The sequence below is a fragment of the Bos javanicus genome, chromosome 1 (genome assembly GCF_032452875.1).
Source record: "Bos javanicus breed banteng chromosome 1, ARS-OSU_banteng_1.0, whole genome shotgun sequence".
NCBI classification, from domain to species: Eukaryota; Metazoa; Chordata; class Mammalia; order Artiodactyla; family Bovidae; genus Bos; species Bos javanicus.
In genome coordinates, this window is record NC_083868.1 from 138,226,503 (window position 1) to 138,249,448 (window position 22,946).

At 39.4% G+C, this 22,946-nt stretch overlaps 1 protein-coding gene across 1 annotated transcript in view; it reads left to right on the plus strand.

Annotated features, from left to right (window-relative positions):
* MRPL3 (mitochondrial ribosomal protein L3) overlaps positions 1-22,946 on the plus strand; it is a 57,077-nt gene that overhangs the window by 2,717 nt on the left and 31,414 nt on the right. The window contains exons 3-6 of the mRNA XM_061421450.1: positions 326-417; positions 2,334-2,432; positions 19,044-19,143; positions 20,726-20,786. Of these exons, the coding sequence (XP_061277434.1) occupies positions 326-417; positions 2,334-2,432; positions 19,044-19,143; positions 20,726-20,786 (352 nt within the window). The remainder of the gene's footprint in view (positions 1-325; positions 418-2,333; positions 2,433-19,043; positions 19,144-20,725; positions 20,787-22,946) is intronic.

Here is a 22,946-nt window from a genome sequence, read left to right on the forward strand (position 1 = left end):
AGGCATAAAGGTAGATTCATCATGCTTTCTATTAATTACCACTGTTCTAAATACTAGAATATATCACTTTAACTGTTTTCTTTATTTTGTATAGTTCTCTTATATTTTTTTATTTTACCGAGATTTATTGGGTAATACTATGTCAGGCATGGTTGAAGGCACTTACATCTGAAAGGAACAGTTGTAGTTTACTCTATAGATATATCAGCATGTTTGTTATCTGCCTACTCCTTATATGAAACCAAAATTTAGGAAATCCTATAGTATCAAGTTGACAAATGTTGGAAAAAAACTGTGTGAATACTGATATGTCTTTAATTGCCAGGTTCCTCTAGAGTGGGCCTTGTTGCACTGAAGCTAGGCATGATGCCATTATGGACCAAAGATGGTAAGAAGCATGTGGTCACATTACTTCAGGTGAGAAAGAAATAGAAAATAACAGCAAATCTGTTGTGTGTGCTGAGATCTATTTGTACAAACCTGTTGCACAATAGACAATATTTGTATCCTGAAACATGTGAAGAAGAGGTAGAATGGAGCATAAATTCTGTGAAAGAGGCTTCTGGGTATGTCAGTGAATGTTCTTACTCATGCCTGAGTGGTGGTTTTCTTGATACTGGTATTGGGATAACTGGAACAATAAATTAAAAAAAAAAAAAAAATTGGAACCTAACTTCTTACAGATCTACTAGTTTAACTCACAGTCAGAAAAAAGTCTCAGTCCCATCTTATTTTCATCTATGCAGTTCTTTCAACTCCAAGTTGTAATTTTGATCTCTTTACTAACTCAGAGTATAACACTTACCTGAAGAAGAAGCATTTTGTTGTCTGAAATAAGGTTACTGGTTAAGAATGTAGGCCCTGGAACATGAATATCTCATATCTTGGTTATACCATTTCCTAGCTGTGTTCTTTGAAGCATGGCCTCATCTGTAAAAGATAGGATTTTATTCTTCAGGAGAGATCACTATGACCTCCCTCAAAGGGTTACTGTGAGGCTTGCACAAGATGATAAATGTCAGGCACTTAAATTTAAAACAGTGTTCAATGTCCAGCATTAGCTGTTGCTGCCTTTATCATTATTATAAAAATCACTGGTAAGTTGAGACCATCATTCTCCAGATTACTTTAAACAGCTCACTTCATCTTTGGAGTTAAGCCTTGGACAAGCGATTAGGCAAGCGATGGAGATTAAAGTGAGAGCCCATACATGGAAGTGCTTCTGGTACTGTCAGGCACAGGTGGCCTGCAAGCCCTTAGTAAGTTTTTACTGACTCTGAATGATCAAGGAAAGAATTATATCAGTAGTTTCTAGAACTCTACAGAACTTTGGGAACTTTCAGGAATGACGGGTGGGATTGTAACTTGGAACAACTACTTTAGGAAATAGCATTAGGGAAAGCTGAGGTAGGTGAACCTGTGGTCTTCCAGTTTCACTCCTGAGTGTTGCTAGAAAACTCAAACAGATGAGTTATAGCAACATTACTCTTAATACTCCAAAAATAGAAATAACTCATGTTTCCATCATGGTAAAATGGATAAAGAAATCATGGTATATTTACATGATAAACTGCTGGGTAGCAGTGAAAATGCACAGAATGGAGCTGCAAAAAGCAGTGTGGGTGAACCTTACCAATAGAATCTTGAGCAAAAGCAGGAAAATCTGGAGGAGTCTATGTGGTCTGACTCCACTTACATGAAGTTTCAACTTCATGTAAGTTGAAACTTACATGATAGCACTAAACTACAGGATTAAGCAGTGCTTTTAAAGGTAGTAATTGTAATGAAAAGTTAGATAAATGATTACCACAGTGTCAAGAGGGATAGTTGTTTATTTGAAGGGCAGGGCTTCTCAAATTTTTCTGTACCTCAGAATCACCTGGGGGGCTCAGAAAACACAGGTTCTGTTTTAGTAGGTTCTGGCAGGGGCCTGAGACCCTGCATTTTCACACAGTTCCCAGGGGATGCTGATGCAGCTTGTCTAGGGACCACACTTTGAGAACCACTGCTCAAGGGGTGAAAAGGACAGGGAGGAATGGGTGTGAGGTGGGGATTGGGAAGAGACACAGAGGTTTGGGGGATTTTTTGATGTGGGTAGCGGTTATATGCATATTTTCTTTGTAAATACTCCATTTTGTTGTATATTTTTGTTTTATGCACATTATGTACTGTGGTTAATGGTTTTTTTAGATTGTGATTGGTTTTAGAGGGATGATGAGATCAGAAACTTTAGAGAATTGTTAACTGTCCTAGGGACTCAGTGTGGCTGGTATGTAATATTAACATGTATTCCAGAACATTGATTTTTTGTGTGTGTGTGTTTTGTTTTTTAGGTACAAGACTGTCATGTCCTAAAATATACTCCAAAGGAAAATCATAATGGAAAAACGGCAGCCCTGACTGTAGGAGGAAAAACTGTGTCACGTTTCCATGTAAGGATGCATTTTCATTCCTAGAATACTGCATTTCATTAGCTTTAGATCTGAATTCTTTGAAATTCTGAATTAAGTTTTGAGGCTATCCCATAGTCATAAACTTGTCCTGGAGGTAAACAGTGGATTTGGGGGAAGACAGTCTGATAGAGGGGCATCCCTGGTGGTAAAGAATCTGCCTGAGATGCAGGAAACCTAGATTTAGTCCCTGGGTTGGGAAGATCCCCTGGAGAAGGGAATGGCAACCCACTCCAGTATTCTTGCCTGGAGAATTCCATAGACAGAGAAGCCAAGGAGAGACAAGAAGGCCTTCTTCGATGAACAGTATATAAAAATAGAGGAAAACAACAGAAGGAGAAAGACTAAAGCTCTCTTCTGGAAAATTGGAAATGCCAAGGGAATATTTAACCCAAAGATGGGCACAATAAAGGACAGAAGTGGTAGAGATCTAGTAGATGCTAAAGAGATCAAGAAGAGATGGAAAGAACACACGGAAGGACTGTACAAAAAATATCTTAATGAACTGAATAACTGGTTCATGTTACCCAGAGCTAGGCATTCTGGAGTGTGAAGTCCAGTGGGCCTTAGGAAGCACTGCTGTGAATAAAGCTAGTGGATGCAATAGAATTCCAGTAGAGCTATTCAAAATTCTAAAAGATGATGCCATCAAAGTGTTGCACTGAATATGTCAGCAAATCTGGAAGACCTAGCAATGGCCACAGGACTGGAAAAGGTCAGTCCTCACCCCAGTTCCCAAGAAGAGATGGGACTAAAGCATGTTTGGTACTAAACATTTTTAGTACTAAAGTACTAAAGAATATTCTAACCATCCAACATTTCCACTTGTCTCCCATGCTAGTAAGGTCATGCTTAAAATCTTGCTTGCTAGGCTTTAGCATTATGCGAACCAAGAACTTCCAGACGTCCAGGCTGGGTTTAGAAAAGGCAGGGGAACCAGAAATCAAATTGCCAACATTTGCTTAATCATAGAGAAAGCAAGGGAATTCCAGAAAAACATCTACTCTGTTTCATTAACTTCGCTAAAGCCTTTGACTGTGTGGATATAACAAACTGTGGAAAGCTCTTAAAGAGATGGGAATACTAGACCATCTTACCTGTCTCCTGAGAAATCTGTATGCGGGTCAGGAGCAACAGTTAGAATCCTGTATGGAACAACTGATTGGCTCAGGATTGAGAAAGGAGGATGACAGTGCTGTCTGCTGTCACCCTGTTCATTTAACTTATACACTGAGCACACCATGAGAAATGCAGGGCTGAATGAGTTACAAGCTGGAATCAAGACAGGCAGGAGAAACATCAACAACCTCAGATATGCAGATGATACCACTCTAATGGCAGAAAGTGAAAAGGAACTAAAGAGCCTCTTGATGAGGGTGAAGCAGGAGAGTGAAAGATCAGGCTTAAACTAAATATTAGGAAAAAAACACACTAATATCTTGGCATCAGCCCCATTACTTCATGGTAAATAGAAGGGGGAAAAGTGGAAGTAGTGGCAGATTTCCTCTTCTTAGGCTCTAAAATCACTGTGGATGGTGACTGCAGCCATGAAATCAGAAGATGTTTGCTTCTTGGCAGGAAAACTATGACAAATCTAGACAATGTGCTGAAAAGCCAAAACATTACTGTGCTGACAAAGATTAGTATATCAAGGCTATAGTCTTTCCAGTGGTCACATGAGGTTGTGAGAGCTGGACCATAAAGAAGACAGCACCAGAGAATTTATGCCTTCAAACTGTGGTCTAGAGAAGACTCCTGAGAGTCCCTTGGACAGCAAGGAGATCAAACCAGTTAATCTTAAGGGAAATCAACCCTGAATACTCATTGGAAGGACTGATGCTAAAGCTGAAGCAACAGTATTTGACCACCTGATGCAAAGAGCTGACTCATTGGAAAAGACTCTGATGCTGGGAAAGATTGAAGACAGGAGAGGAAGGGGACAACAGAGGATAAGATGGTTGGATGGCATCACCAATTCAGTGGATATGAGTTTGAGCAAGCTTTGCAAGATGGTGAAGGATAGGGAAGCTTGGTGTGCTGCAATCCGTGGGATCACAAAAGAGTCAGACACAACTGAGCGACTGAACAACAACAACAATTCCCAAGTAGAATGCTGAGTTTGTAGTTTAAATGTGAAAACATCTGCACAATTAGTATTTTGGAGTTTTTTTGGATAACTAAAAGCAGAGAATACCTTTTAAGAAATGGTGATGATTTTCACTAATGGCTGCTGAAATATCTTTATGTTTACTAAAACATTGCTTGTCTCTAGATTAATATTTTTTTATTATAAATTGTTTATGAAGTGAGCATGAATGGAAATTAGGAGATAACCTGTGCTGTGCAGCTGTCAAAACTAGCAAGTGTTTATCGTTTACCTTTTATTTCCTTGTCATAGTTAATTTTTTATTTAAAAGTTTTAATTTTCTTTTTTTTTTTGAATTATTTAATTTATTTATTTCTGGCTGTGCTGGGTCTTCACAGCTGTGCAGGCTTTTCTCTAGTTGCAGTGCGCAGGCTTCTCGTTGCAGTGGTTTCTCTTGCTGCCGAGCATGGGCCCTGGGGCGCGCGGTCTTTAGTAGTTGTGGCTCCCGGGCTCTGGATTGCAGGCTCAGTAGTTGTGGCCCATGGGCTTAGTTGCTCATTGGCATATGGGATCTTCCTGGATCAGGGATCAAACCCTTGTCTCCTGCATTGGCAGGAGGATTCTTTACCACTGAGCTACCAGGGAAGCCCCATAGTTAACTTTTCAGCACTTGTTACATGCTGATAATATAGGCATAAGTCTTTTACATTTATTAACCAATGAACTTTTTCAGACTCTAATAAGGATAAGTAACCCTCTCAGGGACACCAACTAATAAGAGGTAGACAGTCAGACTCCAAAAGCCTTACTTTCTTAATTGTCTCTTGATATCCACCCTTTGGAAACATACAGGGAAGGTGGACTAATAAATCAGCCATCTCAATACGGTACTATAAATTGCAGCAAGCACACTGGCCAGTTCTGCTTGTGGAAATCTTAGGAGGTTTCACAGGGAGGAGACCAGAAAGAAGGGCGGGTGTTAAAGGTATGCCAGGGGGAGTGGGCTTTACAGAAGCAGACCTGTGGAGGAGAATTGCTGCCTGGGAGAAGGACAGTGTGTCTGGATCTTAAGGTGTGGTGGGGCTGGTGGGAGAGTGTGATAAAGGTGTGAAAGGTGGGGCTGTCAGGATGGAGTTTAGAGTTTCGGAATTCTTTAACCAGAAAGTGTTAGTTGCTCAAGCTTGTTGACTCTTTGTAACTTCATGGACTGTAGCATGCCAGGCTCCTCTATCCTTCAGGCAAGAATACGGGCGTGGGTTGTGATTCCCTTTTCCAGGGGATCTTCCCAACTCGGACAGAACCTGAGTTGCATTGCAGACAGAGCCATTACTGCTCACTACTTTAACCAGGGCAGTAGTCAGATTAGTCAAAGCTATGGTTTTTCCAGTAGTCATGTATGGATGTGAGAGTTGGACTATAAAGAAAGCTGAGTGCTGAAGAATTGATACTTTTGAACTGTGGTGTTGGAAAAGACTCTTGAGAGTCCCTTGGACTGCAAGGAGATCCAACCAGTCCATCCTAAAGGAAATCAGTCCTGAATATTCATTGGAAGGACTGATGCTGAAGCTGAAACTCCAGTACTTTCGCCACCTGATGTGAAGAACTGACTCATTTGAAAAGACCCTGATGCTGGGAAAGATTGAAGGTGAGAAGAGAAGGGGATGACAGAGGATAAGATGGTTGGATGGCATCACCGACTCAATGGACATGAGTTTGAGTAAACTCCAGGAGTTGGTGACGAACAGGGAGGCCTGGTGTGCTGCAGTCCATGGGGTCGCAAAGGGTCGGACATGACTGAGCGACTGAACTGAACTGTAGTCATATTGTTATCACAGTTAACTAAATTATAAAATCCCCCATGCTGGGAGGACTTTTAAGGGGTGAGCCCTCTGGGAGAGTTGATTAAAGTCTTTTGCGCTGGAGCAGTTGCCTTGGGCTTGGGAGAGACAAGCATTATAAAAGACCAGGTGAGGATGAGCTGGTGGGACAGGACCCAGCAGGTCAGTGCTGATGCTGTGACCTGGGACAGAGACAAGAAATGGATTGCTTTGGAGGAAAGATGTAAAGAGTTTACAGAAAAGGCAGGTGGAACTGTCCTATAGGTAGTGGGGTATGTGTGCTAAGTCACTTCAGTCATGTTCGACTCTTTGTGACCCCATGGACTACAGCCCATCAGGGTCCTCTGTCCATGGGGATTCTCAGGCAAGAATACTGGGAGTGGGTTGTCATGACTCTTCCAGGAAATCTCCCAGACCCAGGAATAGAATCTCTTATGTCTCTTGTATTGGCAGGTGGATTCTTCACCACTAGCGCCACATGGCAAATACTGATCAGTAAATTGGCAATGGTTGAAGTCCTATGGTTTAATAGGCCTGTCTCATAAGTATTATAGGACTTATTTTTGCATATTATGGTAGTATGTTTAGCTTATTTTTCATTAAGACTTCATAGTAATATCTGCTACTCTTGACAGTTTATTGACTAATAATTATGGGTTCAGATAAGGTAGTTAAAAGTACAATGTGATATTTTTGGAAACTTTAAAAAAATGTCAAATGTTTGAATTTTTAAGTGTAAATATTTGCCAGACCTCCTGTGAATCATATGAGCAATTCTTTACTTTGCTAGATACCACTGTTTTCTAATTGATTATATTTCTGTGTTTTTGTTAGGACTAGCACTGTCATCTTTATTTCATTACCAGTTTTGTAAATTTCTGGCTCTATAGCCTTCATATTTGTAAATCAGGTGTCATGTTGGGGTAATCCATTCTGCTGTAGCAGATTTGTGAACATTACTTCCTCAGGACTGTGAGACAGTGGGAAATGAGTGGGCATGGCATCAGAAGAGCTGAGTTCTGTTTCTGTGGCTGCCATTAGCTCCTTCACTCCACCTTTCAGAACATCCATTTTCTTACCCACCAAAATAAGCAATTGGACTTGATGGTCTCTGTATTCCCTCCCAGTTCTAGAAGTTTCACATTGATTCTCAAATACTTTGGTTTTTAACAAAAAACAAAAGTTCCCCTCCTACTTGCCAGCTCAATTTATTTATTTTCCTTAATGATGAAGACAGTCTTGTTGATAAAATCTTAATAACTAAACTATTAGAGAAATGTTAGTACTTTTATTTCTACTTTTGTACTTGAGACTGGTCTTCATACCTTAAGTTTTATCTCACCAGCGAATGTATAGCACAGCAGGATGCTGATTTGGATGCTGATTCTTAATACTGTGGTGAATTTTAACCGCATAACTGACATGAATTTTTTAAACTATTCACTACCGTGGTATAGGAAGTGCTTCAGAGGCCCATTTATTCTTTAAGATATTAATTTTCTAGGTCCAGAGGTCATGTATTGCAATATTAAGAAACAAGTTTGTCTTTGAATGACCTTTTGTCAGAATAGGATGTGAAAATGAAGTTCTAGAATTCTTTAGAAGTAAAGCATTTTGGTTCACAAAGAAAGATTTTTGAAATTCAAGGTATACAAACTTCAAACTTTCATTTGCACATTGTAACCCTCAGTGAAACTGCAAGTAGATTGATTTTGGAGGGTCTGAGAGAGAGAGAGATCTATGAATATTAAATAGTGTAGCATTTTACAATGATTTGATTGAATCAGTTTTATTTATAGTAAGGCTGGAATGTTATTTTTCTTAATGTGTAAAGAATTTATGCCTCCAAGAAATTAGACTACTTGGCTTTTGCTATTTGTGTACCATATTATAAATAAAAACTGATGTGGTACATAATATTTTTGAATAAGGAAGTTCAAGTGCCTTACAAGTTGATTAAATCAATTCATATTTGGAGCAGAGAAGCATTTTCATTGTGAGAAGGATAATTGAAGAGAACTTTGAAGAGGGAGAGAAAAATGCAACCTTGTAGATGGGATTATCCAAGTGTGACACTGCTGTCAGTCTTTTAAATTGCCTTTTGAAATCATTTATTTGGAAGTTAGGAAAAAACCCCTGTAACACTGCTGTTGACTTCAGCTCAGCTTGAACATTTGGTTTTTCTCAGGACAGATGCATGATTAGTTTTATGATATTTTTATTTAAAAGAAAAAAATTATTCAACTTTAGTGGAATTGGAAGATAATCAGGAAGTATGTATTACCTTTGTCCTCCTTATGTCTCAGTCTAGAGTTACTTAGACAAGATGTTTATCTTGTCCATTTTGTATTACTAAAAAAAGCACAAGGTTTTTCTCATAAGCCTCCTGGAATACTTAAAAACTGATATTAATAAAATATGTTTTTTAAATTGCCAAGTAGAATATGTGAAGGTCAGATATAAAATTGAAATTCTGTTCTAAAATTCAATAAATTTGAATCTGATCCATCAGGGAAATAATTTTAAGTATCCACATTTTTAGATGTTTTATTGAAATTAAATTGATCTAAAACACTGTTAGTTACAGATATGCAACATAGTGATTCAGTATTTCTGTACATTACAAAATGATTCCCATGATCAGTATAGTTACCATCCATGGCCATTCAGACTTACTACAATATTGTTGACTATATTCTCCGTGCTATTATATTCATCTTAACTGCCCTCACTATTTCATTCATCCCCCCAGCCCCTCCCATCTGGCAGCCACCTGTTTGTTCTCTGTATCTGTGAGTCTGCTTCTGTTTTGTTACCTTCCATTCATTTGTTTTTTAGATTCTGCGTATAAGTGAAATCATATGGTATTTGTCTTTCTTCGTCTGACTTACTTCACTTTGCATAATATCCTCTAGACCCATCCATGTTGTTGCATATGGCAAGATTGTATTTTTTTCATGGCTGAGTAATATTCCATTTTGTATGTGTTTGTGTGTGTGTGTGTGTGTGTGTACATGTGTGCATGTGTACACAAACATCTTCCTTATCCATTCATCTGTTGACAGACACTTAGGTTGCTTTCATATCTTAGCTATTGTAAATAATGCTGTGGTGAAAATAGACATGCATATATCTTTTCCTATGAGTATTTTTGTTTTCTTTAAAAGAATACCCAGAAATAGAGTAACTTAAATAATATGGTGTTTCTATTTTTAATTTTTGGGGAACCTCCATGTTGTTTTCCATAGTGGCTGCACCAGTTTATGTTCCCATCAACAGTGCATGCGGGTTCCCTTTTCTCCACATCCTCTACAGAACGTGTTATTTTTTGTCTTTTTGATACTAGCCATTCTGACAGGGGGAGACAATATCTTCTTGTAGTTTTATTTGCAGTTCCCTGAAGAGGAGAGTGAAAAAGTTGGCTTAAAGCTCAACATTCAGAAAACTAAGATCATGGCATCTGGTCCCATCACTTCATGGCAAATAGATAGGTAAACAGTGGAAACAGTGTCAGACTTTATTTTTGGGGGCTCCAAAATCACTGCAGATGGTGATTGCAGCCATGAAATTAAAAGACGCTTACACCGTGGAAGGAAAGTTATGACCAACCTAGATAGTATATTCAAAAGCAGAGACGTTACTTTGCCAACAAAGGTCCGTCTAGTCAAGGCTATGGTTTTTCCAGTGGTCATGTATGGATATGAGAGTTGGACTGTGAAGAAAGCTGAGCGCAGAAGAATTGATGCTTTTGAAGTGTGGTGTTGGAGAAGACTCTTGAGAGTCCCTTGGACTGCAAGGAGATCCAACCAGTCCATCCTAAAGGAGACCAGTCCTGGGTGTTCATTGGAAGGACTGATGCTGAAGCTGAAACTCCAATACTTTGGCCACCTCATGCGAAGAGTTGACTGATTGGAAAAGACCCTGATGCTGGGAAAGATTGAAGGTAGGAGGAGAAGGGGATGACAGAGGATGAGATGGTTGGATGGCATCACCGACTTGATGGACATGAGTTTGGGTAAACTTTGGGAGTTGGTGATGGACAGGGAAACCTGGCATGCTGTGATTCATGGGGTTGCAAAGAGTCGGGTACAACTGAACGACTGAACTAAACTGAACTGAACTGATAAGTAATGTGTACATTTTTTTGTGTGTGTCTTCTCGTGTCTTTTGGTCATCTGTAGGTCTTTGAAAAAATGACTGTTCATGTCTACTGTTAATTTGTTAAGCAGGTTGTTGGGTTTCTTTTGCTATTGTATAAATTCTTTGAAATTTTGAATGTTGACCCCTTATCAGATTTATCTTTTACAAATATCTTCTCCCATTCAGAGGGTGGTCTTTTTGTCTTGTTAATAGTTTTCTTCACTGTACAAAAACTTTAGTTTGATGTAGTCCCATTTATTATTTTTGTTTTTGTTTCCCTTGCCTGAGAATAAAGATCATGCTACCTATGCTTTCTTGGAGTTTTCTGGTTTCAGCTCTTACGTTTAAGTCTTTCATTCATTTTGAGTTTATTTTTGGATATGATATGAGAAAGTGATCCAGTTTGATTCTTTTACAAGTAGCTGTCCAGTTTTCCCAACACCATTTGTTGAAGAGGCTGTCTTTTCCCCTTTGTATTTTCTCGCCTCTTTTGTCATAGATTAGTTGACCATTTAACTGTGGGCTTATTTCTTGGCTCTCTATCCTGCTCTGTTGATCTATATGTCTGTTTTTGTGCCAGTACTTCATTGCTTTGATTACCATAGCTTTGTATAGTTTAAAATCAGGGAGCATGATACCTCCAGCTTTGTTGTTCTTTCTAAAAACCGTTTTGTCTATTCTGGGTTTTTTGTATTTCCATATAAATTTTAGGATTTCTGTTTTGGGTCTGTGAACAGAGCCATAGGTATTTTGATAGAGATTACATTGAATCTTTCCATTGCCTCGGGTTCAGTTCAATTCAGTTCAGTTGCTCAGTTGTGTCGGACTCTTTGCAACCCCTTGGACTGCAGCACACCAGGCCTCCCTGTCCATCACCAACTCCTGGAGTTTACCCAAACTCATGTCCATTGAGTCAGTGATGCCATCCAACCATCTCATCCTCTGTCGTCCCCTTTTCCTCCCACCTTCAATCTTCCTCAGCATCACGGGCTTTTCAAATGAGTCAGTTCTTTGCATCAGGTGGCCAAAGTATTGGAGTTTCAGCTTCAACATCAGTCTTTCCAGTGAACACCCAGGACTGATCTCCTTTAGAATGGACTGGTTGGATCTCCCTGCAGTCAAAGGGAATCGCAAGAGTCTTCTCCAACACCACAGTTCAAAATCATCAATTCTTAAGTGCTCAGCTTTCTTCACAGTCCAACTCACATCCATACATGACCACAGGAAAAACCATAGCCTTGACCAGACGAACCTTTGTTGGCAAAGTAATGTCTCTGCAATTTCATATGCTGTCTAGGTTGGTCATAACTTTCCTTCCAAGGAGTAAGCGTCTTTTAATTTCATGGCTGCAATCACCATCTGCAGTGAATTTGGAGCACAGAAAAAAAATCAGCCACTGTTTCCCCATCTATTTGCCATGAAATGATGGGACCAGATTCCATGATCTTAGTTTTCTGAATGTTGGTTGAGCTTTAAGCCAGCTTTTTCACTCTCTTCTTTCACTTTCATCAAGAAGCTCTTTAGTTCGTCTTTACTTTCTACTATAAGGGCGGTGTCATCTGCATATCTGAGGTTACTGGTATTTCTCCCAGCAATCTTGATTCCAGCTTGTGCTTCATCCACCCCAGCGTTTCTCATGATGTACTCTGCATATAAGTTAGATAAGGAGGGTGACAATATACAGCCTTGATCTACTCCTTTTCCTATTTGGAACCAGTCTGTTGGTCCATGTCCAGCTCTAACTGTTGCTTCCTGACCTCCATGCAGATTTGTCAAGAGGCAAGTCATGTGATCTGGTGTTCCCATCTCTTTCAGAATTTTCCACAGCTTATTGTGATCCATGCAGTCAAAGGCTTTGGCATAGTCAATAAAGCAGAGATAGATGTTTTTCTGGAACTCTCTTGCTTTTTCCATGATCCAGCGGATGTTGGCAATTTGATCTCTGGTTCCTCTGCCTTTTCTAAAACCAGCTTGAACTTCTGGAAGTTCATGATTCACGTATTGCTGAAGCCTGGCTTGGAGAATTTTGAGCATTACTTTGCTGGCATGTGAGATGAGTGCAATTGTGCGGTAGTTTGAGCATTCTTTGGCATTGCCTTTCTTTGGAATCGGAATGAAAACTGACCTTTTCCAGTCCTGTGGCCACTGCTGAGTTTTCCACATTTGCTGGCATATTGAGTGCAGCACTTTCACAGCATCATCTTTTAGGATTTGAAATGGCTCAACTGGAATTCCATCACTTCCACTAGCTTTCTTCGTAGTGATGCTTCCTAAGGCCCACTTGACTTCACACTCCAGGATGTCTAGCTCTAGGTGAGTGATCACACCATCGTGATTATCTGGATCGTGAAGATCTTTTTTGTACAGTTTCTGTGTATTCTTCCCACCTCTTAATATCTTCTGCTTCTGTCAGGTCTCTACCATTTCTGTCCTTTATTGAGCCCATCTTTGCATGAAATGTTCCCTTGGCATCTCTAATTTTCTTGAAGAGATCTCTACTGTTTCCTGTTCTGTTGTTTTCCTCTATTTCTTTGCATTGATCGCTGAGGAAGGCTTTCTTATCTCTCCTTGCTATTCTTTGGAACTCTGCATTCAGATGCTTGTATCTTTCCTTTTCTCCTTTGCTTTTTGCTTCTCTTCTTTTCACAGCTATTTATAAGGCCTCCTCAGACAGCCATTTTGCTGTTTTTCAGTTCTTTTTCTTGGGGATGGTCTTGCTTCCTGTCTCCTGTACAATGACACGAACCTCCGTCCATAATTCATCAGGCACTGTGTCTTATCAGATCTAGTCCCTTAAATCTATTTCTCACTTCCACTGTATAATCATAAGGGATTTGATTTAGGTCATACCTGAATGGTCTAGTGCTTTTCCCCACTTTCTTCAATTTAAATCGGAATTTGGCAATAAGGGTTTTATGATCTGAGCCACAATCAGCTCCCAGTCTTGTTTTTGCTGACTGTATAGAGCTTCTCCATCTTTGGCTGCAAAGAATATAATCAGTCTGATTTCGTTGTTGATCATCTGGTGATGTCCATGTATAGAGTCTTCTCTTGTGTTGTTGGAAGAGGGTGTTTGTTATGACCAGTGCATTTTCTTGGCAAAATTCTATTAGCCTTTGCCCTGTTTCATTCTGTATTTAAGGCCAAATTTGCCTGTTACTCCAGGTGTTTCTTGACTTCCTACTTTTGCATTCTAGTCCCCTATAATGAAAAGGACATCTTTTTTGGGTGTTAGTTCTAAAAGGTCTTGTAGGTCTTCATAGAACTATTTAACTTCAGCTTCTTCAGCATTACTGGTTGGGGCATAGACTTGGATTACCATGATATTGAATGATTTGCCTTGGAACAAACAGAGATCATTCTGTCGTTTTTGAGATTGCATCCAAGTACTGCATTTCGCACTCTTTTGTTGACCATGGTGGCTACTCCATTTCTTCTAAGGGATTCCTGCCCATAGTAGTGATCTAATGGTCATCTGAGTTAAATTCGCCCATTCCAGTCCATTTTAGTTCGCTGGTTCCTAGAATGTGGACGTTCACTCTTGCCATCTCCTGTTTGACCACTTCCAATTTGCCTTAATTTATGGACCTGACATCCAGGTTCCTATGCAATATTGCTCTTTACAGCATCGGACCTTGCTTCTATCACCAGTCACATCCACGACTGGGTGTTGTTTTTGCTTTGGCTCTGTCCCTTCATGCTTTCTGGAGTTCTCCAGTAGCATATTGGGCACCTACCAACCTGGGGAGTTCATCTTTCAGTGTCCTATCTCTTTGCCTTTTCATACTGCTCATGGGATTCTCAAGGCAAGAATTCTGAAGTGGTTTCCCATTCCCTTCTCCAGTGGACCACATTTTGTCAGAACTCTCCACCATTACCCATCATCTTGGTGGCCCCACATGGCATGGCTTAGTTTCATTGAGTTAGACAAGGCTGTGGTCCATGTAATCAGGTTGGCTAGTTTTCTCTGATTGTGGTTTCAGTCTGCCTATGCTCTGATGCCATCTCTCAGAACCTACTGTCTTACTGGGTTTCTCTTCCCTTGGATGTGGGGTACCTCTTCACAGCTGCTCCAGCAAAGTGCCACCATTGCACCTTACCTTGGATGTGGGGTGTCTCCTCATGGCTGCTGCTCCTGACCTTGGACTTGGGGTCTCTCCTCTCGGCCGGCTGTCCTGACCTTGGACGTGGGGTATCTCCTCTCGGCTGCTCTGGCGCCGCGCAGCGCACCACCACTCCTGGGGTAGTATGATTATCTTCAACGCATTCTTTCAGTCCATTAGCACAATATACCTTTCCATTTCTTTGTGTCATCAGTGTCTTTTAGTTGTCCAGTATAGATTTATTCCTAGGTTTTTGGGGGTTTTTTGAGTACAATTGCATATGGAATTTTTTTTCTTAATTTCTCTCTCTGTTCATTGTTAGTATGTAGAAAAACAACAGATTTCTGTATATTAATTTTGTTTGCTGCCACTTTTCTGAATTCATTTTTTCTAAAAGTTTTTAAAATTTTTTCCATATATAGTATCATGTCATCTGCAAACAGTGATAGTTTTACTTGTTCCTTTCCTGTCTGGATTCCTTTTATTTCTCTTTCAAGGAGCTATATTTTTAAATGAAAACTTTTATGTTTGCTTTCATAGAAGAATTGAGTATGATTAAAGATGAAAAGCAGGGTCCTTGGTGATGTTGAATATCAGTCTTAGGTTTCAGCATATGGGAAGTGAAACCATAGAGAGTGACAGGAATGAATGTATATTATCACTCTTGGAGGAAAGGACAGCTTCCGAGGGGTCTTTGAGGTAGAAAACAGTCTTCTGTGGACATCCAGAGCATGACTTCTTAGTATTTGTTACATGGTCTCACTGTGGGACTCCAGGGAGATTCTCACGTGGGGGAGGTGGGTGGCGTATGGACTGATCCAAAACTAAAGTTCTTTGCCCTCGGGCCAGTGCCACCCAATTTCATGTCACCTAAGAGCAGCCTACTCAGTAAGTTATAAAGGGGCACAGTTCATATTTCCAACTGAAATTAGCAAGTACCTTAAGTTTGCTGGATATTCAAATATATGTTCTTCAGATAAGAGTGGCTGATCACTGGAGCTGGGGCTGGGCATATATTTAACAGAAAGTGTACATAGTGAGAGGAGATTATGGACCAAGAGACTGGGATAGGCAGGCACGGGTAAGCATATATGGAGTACTGTGGCTCATCAGGGCCCTGCAAGTGCTTTGTGTAGGATCAGAGGGGAAGCTGAGGGAGAGGGAATAGCAGGAAGATAAATACTGTTGATTATATTCTCAGGAGAGAGGCTCTTCACATCAGGAAATGTAAAGTGGTACAACTTTTTAGGTAAGTCTTACAGCAATCTATGTCAAGAGTGTTAATTTAAAAAGATACTAGGACATTATGTTAAGGAAATAAGTTGTCCATAAAATCTTCTGTTCAAGAATATTCACAATAGCTCACACAAAAAAGTGAGAGTGAAGGGAAGAGCAGACAGCAGGACCTACGAGGAGCTGCGGATGGAACAGCCATTAAAGTGTCTGCTCTCTGGAAGCGTACATTTTGGTGCAGTTGGGTGTGAGTCAGAAGCTCTTGTACAGAAAATAAACAAATCAAAAAATATATATTATGACAGATGGAGGGAGGTGCTTTGAAGATTAATAAAGTGAGCTCAGGGCATTGCAAGAGACAGAAAATGGTGCTATCTATTTTACGTAGAATAATTAGGAAAGGTAGGTTGATATTTGGGTGGGAACCTGAATAAAATGGGGGAGCATATCATACCAAAATCTGGCAGAGGCGTGAGGAGAGACATAAGTGAGGGAGGTTAAGAGGTACAGACTTCCAGTTGCAAAATAAATGAGTCATGGGTATGAAATGTACAGTGTGGGGAAGACAGTCAGTAATTATGTAATATCTTTGTATGTGACAGATGGTAACTAGGCCTATCATATTGAATCTTATGTAATGTATAGGAATATTGCATCACTTTGTTTTATACCAGGAACTAACAATGTTATAGGTCAATTATACTTTAACAAATTCATAGAAAAAGTTTTCAGATTTGTGGTTACCAGAGGCAGGTGATAGGGGGAAGGGGAATTGGATGAAGTCAGTCAAAAGGTACAAGCTTTCAGTTATAAGGTAAATAAATACCAGGGTTAAAATGTACAATATGATAAATATAATTAACACTACTGTGCATTACATGTGAAAGCTAATCTTCTAAGAGTTTTCATCAAAAGGAAAAAATTTGTTTTCCTTTAATTTTTTATCAACATGAGATGATGAATGTTCACTAAACTTATTGTGATCATCATTCTGTCATGTATGTAAGTCAAATCATTATTCTGTACACCTTAAACTTACACAGTATGGTATGTCAGAAATAGAAACAAACGGACCAAATTTTGATAATTATTGACTCAGAATGTCAGCATTCATGCATATGTTTGAAATTTTCCTTAACAAAAGCATACTCCTAAATTTAAATAAAGTAAATCTCCTGTCTACAGTGGATATAAGTGGTACAAACTTAAAAAGAATGGACATGTTAAATTTGCATAACATATAGAATTCATATAGAATCCATAACCTACTGGGGGAAGAGATTGAAACCCTGGAGAAGCATAGAAAAGGTTTCCTTCTTGCCCTTTTTTAAAATAGGGAGGCAGACATTTTCCACAGCTGTAAATAGGATAGGCAGTTTAAGACTTTGAAGAGGAAAAGGGAAAACAAACCTGGCAGAATTGCCTTCTAGGCAGAGGGCCAGTAGGTGTGGAGGACCTGAGGTTGTTATTAGGTGAGTTCTTAGACTGGTAAGGAGCACATTGTCCCTGAGGCAGGGAAAGTTGGGAGAGTAGGTGGTGTTAGAACCTTGTAAACCATGGTGAGGACTTAGGACTTGATTCTACATAAGGTGCACACCTTTGTGGAGATTAATGTAGCTTGAGTTTAGAATGATTGTGTGATTGGAAAATAGACCTGTGAATGGAAAATAGACCAGGGAGTCAGTCAGGATTATGGAAGCTGGAGAACTAATAGGAGGCTACTGAAATAATCCAGACAGTATACAACTGGCTGGGATAGGGGTGAGAAGTGGCTGATGTGGCCTGTGTGTTTAAATAGAGGCTAGAGGAATGGCTGTTGGATGGACATGAGATGTGCAAAAGAGAGGAGTTGTAGGTAACCACAGGATTTTTGGTCTAAACATCAGTACAGAGCTGCTGTTTGAGACTCAGAAGAGGCAAGCAGACCTCATAGAGTATGAGTCATGCTGAGTTCAAATTTAAGACGTGTTGAACTTGAGTTGTTCTATGATATCAAAGTGAAATGTTGACTTGGCAGTAGGGCAGAAGAATCTGTAGTTCAGAGTAGAATTTGGGATGGATATTGGAGAAGTGGGTCATTAACTTGTGCAAAAACCAGAGGGTAGTAGCTAGAAGTCAAGTGGAGGCCTTCCAAGACAGAGTGACTGCCTGTGCCCATTTTTGCTCATGCACTTGCCTGGAAAATCCCATGGATGGAGGAGCCTGGTAGGCTGCAGTCCATGGAGTCGCCAAGAGTTGGGCACGACTGAGCGACTTCACTTTGACTTTTCATTTTCATGCATTGGAGAAGGAAATGCCAACCCACTCCAGTGTTCTTGCCTGGAGAATCCCAGGGATGGAGCCTGGTGGGCTGCCTTCTACGGGGTTACACAGAGTCGGACACGATTGACGCGACTTAGCAGCAGCACCAGTGTGTTTGGTGATTTTAACCAGTATGTTTCACAGGGGCTAGAATCCCCTGGTGAAAGTGGATTTGAGAAAGGGAGGAGTATTTATGGCTGAAGAAAAGTTTTTGTTTTAATATGAGTTATTGTGATTCTTTGTGTGCTGATAGGAAAGTTCCAGTGGAAAGGGGGAAATTATTGATTCAGAAGGTGGTGGGGATGATTTCAGGAGTAAAGCCACTGAACTGGTGAAAGGGCTTAAGAATTAGTACACAGTGGAGGATTTGGCTTTAATGAGAGCATCGACAGTTCATGTGTCATTGTGGTTCCCAGCCCCAGATTCACATCAGAAACATATGGAATGCTGAAAACGCACTGCTGCCTGGCTGCCCCTTAGACCAGTGAAGTTACAGGCTCCAAGCTAAGGCCCTGGCACTGGTGTTCTCTGAGAGCTCCCTCTTTGCCTCTTGGCACTTGGAAGAGGGGTGGGAGAATGACAGTGTATAGGGCTGGTGCAGGCAGTTTGATCAGCTTGGTGAAAAAAGCTTGGGGAAGGTCTCTCTGTTTTATTTTTTCAGTGAAGTGAGAAGCAACATTATCAGCTCAAAGCGGGGAAGAGAAGGGAAGAATGTGATGGATGAAACTCTCACCTCCCTTAAATAAGAGGAATAGGGTACTATTTGTTCATTAGGGAAGCAGAGTGCACTCTGATTTGTTTTCTGGGCTGTTAGTAACTTAATTTAGTTTTCTGTGCATTAAATTCACATATTTATTTAATGTGTTGTTTTTATGTGCTGCTTTTCCTCTAGAAATCTACATCTATATTGGAATTTTACCAAGAACTTGGATTGCCACCAAAGCAGAAAATTAAAATGTTTAACGTAACAGATAATGCTGTTATTAAGCCAGGTAATCTGAGATCGGGGAGAGGAGGGAGGTAAAAATACCCAAATATGTGATTTGTTTAATGTCAGCCCTTTCAATAAAGCTGATTTCACAATACAAAGTCCCAAACATTTATTTTTAAATATAAAACCGTGTCTGATTTAATCACTAGGGACAAACAGGTCTTTTTCTCTTTTAAGTGGAAGGAACTGTAGAGAACTCTTTGTTTTCCATGAAAGAAGGAGGAACGCTTTTGTTTTTAATGTACAGAGTGTTTCACATTTGGAAAAGCCTCTCCAAATAAGTAAGTGAACTTTTAAAATGTGAAGTTCGCTGTTTGTAGGCTGGTATTTTATTAAGTGAGGAATAGATTCTCACTGCGATAGAATAAGAAAATATAGCCAGAAACAGAGAAGTGACTGACCATGGCACCTCGATGTAAAGATTCTTACTTAAAAATTCCAAAGTATTTTACCTATTCCATGGAATATCAAAAAGTCAAATTTGGCAATATGATTATATTGGTTCACATAGTTAATGGCATTTTGATGTCTTTGAACTTTAGAAAAACTTCCTAATGTCTTGAACTTGAGTTCTTGAGAAGTGGACTGTAGAAGGATGTTTTAAGATTTGATATTTTAATACCTGAACTGAATTTCTTGAGGTAGAATAAATACAGTTGCAGTAGGCCTTGTTAATTGGGGTGATAGAGTCAACCTTGATAAAAGCTAGAATTGAAGGTATTTTTTTTAAGAGCAAATTTTTCATCTTTGAGGTAAAGTAAATGGAGTTAACTAGTATAAACATGAAGTCTGTGTTAACTTCTGCTATAGCTCAAACTGTATGATACTGGGGTTTTTATGTGGATGAAAAATGGCCAAATATCAATTCAGGTGATTCAGCCGTAGAAATTTGATCATTTTCAATCTCTTTTTTCTTAATTCAGGGTTTTTCTCTGCCCATATAAATCTACATTGGGTCCTACTTAAAGGACCCTATCCTCTGAAACCCTGCAGCACTTTACTCCTTGTTTTAAAACAAATACAAATTAGCTTTTGATTATATTGTCTACTACATTGGTTCAAGTTTTTTTTTTTTTTTTGAAATCTTACTGAGTGATGTTAATGTTGGTTCCTATTTTTGGATAACTTATCTCCAATAGGAAAAAAAGAAAAGCCATGATATCCTACGTTTTTTGAGTCATTCTCTTATTTTTATTTTTCTTATTAGAAATGGAAAATATATCTTAATATATTGTTATTCACAAGAAAAAAACAAAGAATCTCATGTATTTACCAGCAGGAACAGTATTGTCACAGGAGTTGCCTGTTTCACCTAGTATCTGTGAAGGTACAAGCAAGTCAGTGGCTGTGGGCTGCTGACGACTCGAGCACCATGTGCCCCATACTTCAGCCCCCGTACTGTCCATTAAAATGCATTTATTGAGCTATTTTATTGTTGATGTTTCTAATCATTAAAATGGCAGAAGAGACTATCCTGACATTTTGAAATCTGGTAGCTAGAAAGCTTCCTATCTAGTTTGTTTAATGAAATTGTTTCTGAGCTAACAAATTTCATATTGATTTTCTGTTTTATTTTCATAAAGGCACTCCTCTTTATGCTGCTCACTTTCGCCCAGGACAGTATGTGGATGTCACAGCCAAAACGTAGGTCCACATAACAGGTTTTTTCCTTTTGTTTTCCTTGTATATTAAAAAACAGCAGAGTGAGTGAAAGAAGTGCAGTTTTTCAAAGTCAGTGAATAAAAGATAAGTAATCATTATTCTCATTCATTATTCTAATCTTTAATGTAACTGATGGTACCAGTTTTTAAATTGCACTGAATTAGTTGTGCATGAAGAGTTTACGTTTTAAATTGAGATGTGTGCTTCTTCAGATGGGACTAAGAGAAAGGTTACATTACTCAAGTTCCTTGTGAGGTGGGCCCACATCTATGTGAAGACAAAAGGCTGCGTATATTCTATCGGTAAAAGATACAGGAAGCAGTTAAATTACAGATATCTTGTACTCTAGAGCATTTTTGGAACTGTGTTAAAATCCTATCAGAAACTGGAAGAAGAAAACAGAATCACACCTTAGGCCTCTTCAGTAGCATGACATCATCTTCTTGGCATTGGAAGGGACAAAATATTTTGTCATGTAAAGAAGAGTTCAGATTTGGTAGAAATGAACACTTAATTGTCACTAACAGAAATGCTGACTTTGAATCATACTTTAAGTTCAGCACTGACTAGATAACTTGCAGGAAACTTTAGAACTTGTAGAAGTAGTTTTTTAAAAATCAGTTGTGACAACCTAGAGGAGTGGAATGGGAAGGGCAGGGGAGGCTCAAGTGGAAGTGAGTATATGTACACTTCGGCTAATTCAGATTGTGTGGCAGAAACCGACACAACATTGTAAAGCAGTTATCCTCCAGTTAAACATTTTTAAAAATCAGTTGATGTTATCTCACTATGTAATAAAGTCACCAAGCCCTTTTCAGTATCATTTCTTATAATCCATGTGATCTAGGCTAAGCTTAACTCCAGATATCAGCTCCCATCCATTCTTTTGTTTGACTTGGCTTGTTTGATCTTAAGTTCCCCTATAGGGATTGAACCCCCAATCCATGGTAGTGAAAGCACCTAGTCCTAACCACTGGACTGCCAGGGAATTCCCAAGTTCTCATTCACTCTTATTTCTTGTTCTGTTAACATTGAGGACAGTTTCACTGCTTTATGTGTCTCAGTTTCCTTTTGCCATTTGACAAGGTATGCAGCCTATGTTCTAGAAATATTCTGACTGAGAACCGTTTGAAAATGAAAATAGCCTCGAGGTGCTCTGGGATAACCTTAGATCACAGTGACTGAACCAGAGCTGCTGCTTGTATCCACGGAAACCAGATAAATCTAGTGTCAGTTTCCTAAATGCAGTCAGATACTTCTTCGCTTCCTCATTATTATCGCCTACTTTCTAATATGGGCCGTGGCACACAGGTCCTAGGGACCTTAGGTTTTGATTAGCTATTTAGAAATGGAGGGGGTTTGGCCTGGAGAGGAGAGTAAGGCTTTAAAGAGACTGAACCGTCCTCCTCTTCTCCCTTCCTCCTGATTGTTGTGAATTCATTCCTACTTGCTGGGGCCTCTGAAATTACTGGTCTCATGGTAACGTTTGTCCTGCGTGCCCTTGTGAAGAAGTCAAAATATTGGCGCTATAAAGCTTTGGTTTGGGTAGATAGGGAGACATGTGTTATGAATCAGATGGTTTTACTTTTTCAATTCCTAAATTATTACATATAATAAAATACTTCATGGTAATTTGTTAACTTACAGTTAATAATGTATGCTTTCCACTACATATTTTGTAGGGTAAATGAGATATTCAAGAAGCCCCACCAAATCAGTTTCCTTTGTTAACAGATGCCTTGTGGCAGTGTTTGTGACTAGCTTGGATTGGAGCCTAGCCTTTTTAGTGTCTGTGTTCAGCAGATGCTTTTATTTCATATGTTGTTGTTGGGTTTCTTTGATGTCTTTTTTTTTTTTTTTTTTTAATTGAAGGAAAATTGCTTTACCATGTTGTGTTGGTTTCTGCCATACAGCAATGCAAATCAGCCAAAGTTATACATATATTACTTCCCTCTTGAACCTCCCTCCCCTCCCCCCATTCCTTAACTTCTTAGAAGCTGTTTTTAAAACTTCAGCCTTCTTGTGAGAGTGTGTTGGTTTTGTGTTTTAAGAGCATATATCTAGAAGACAAGAGTGTGTATAGCCATATGCATTTCAGCCTCAGGACTAAACAGCTGATGAGAACTGAGAGAGGAAATAGCC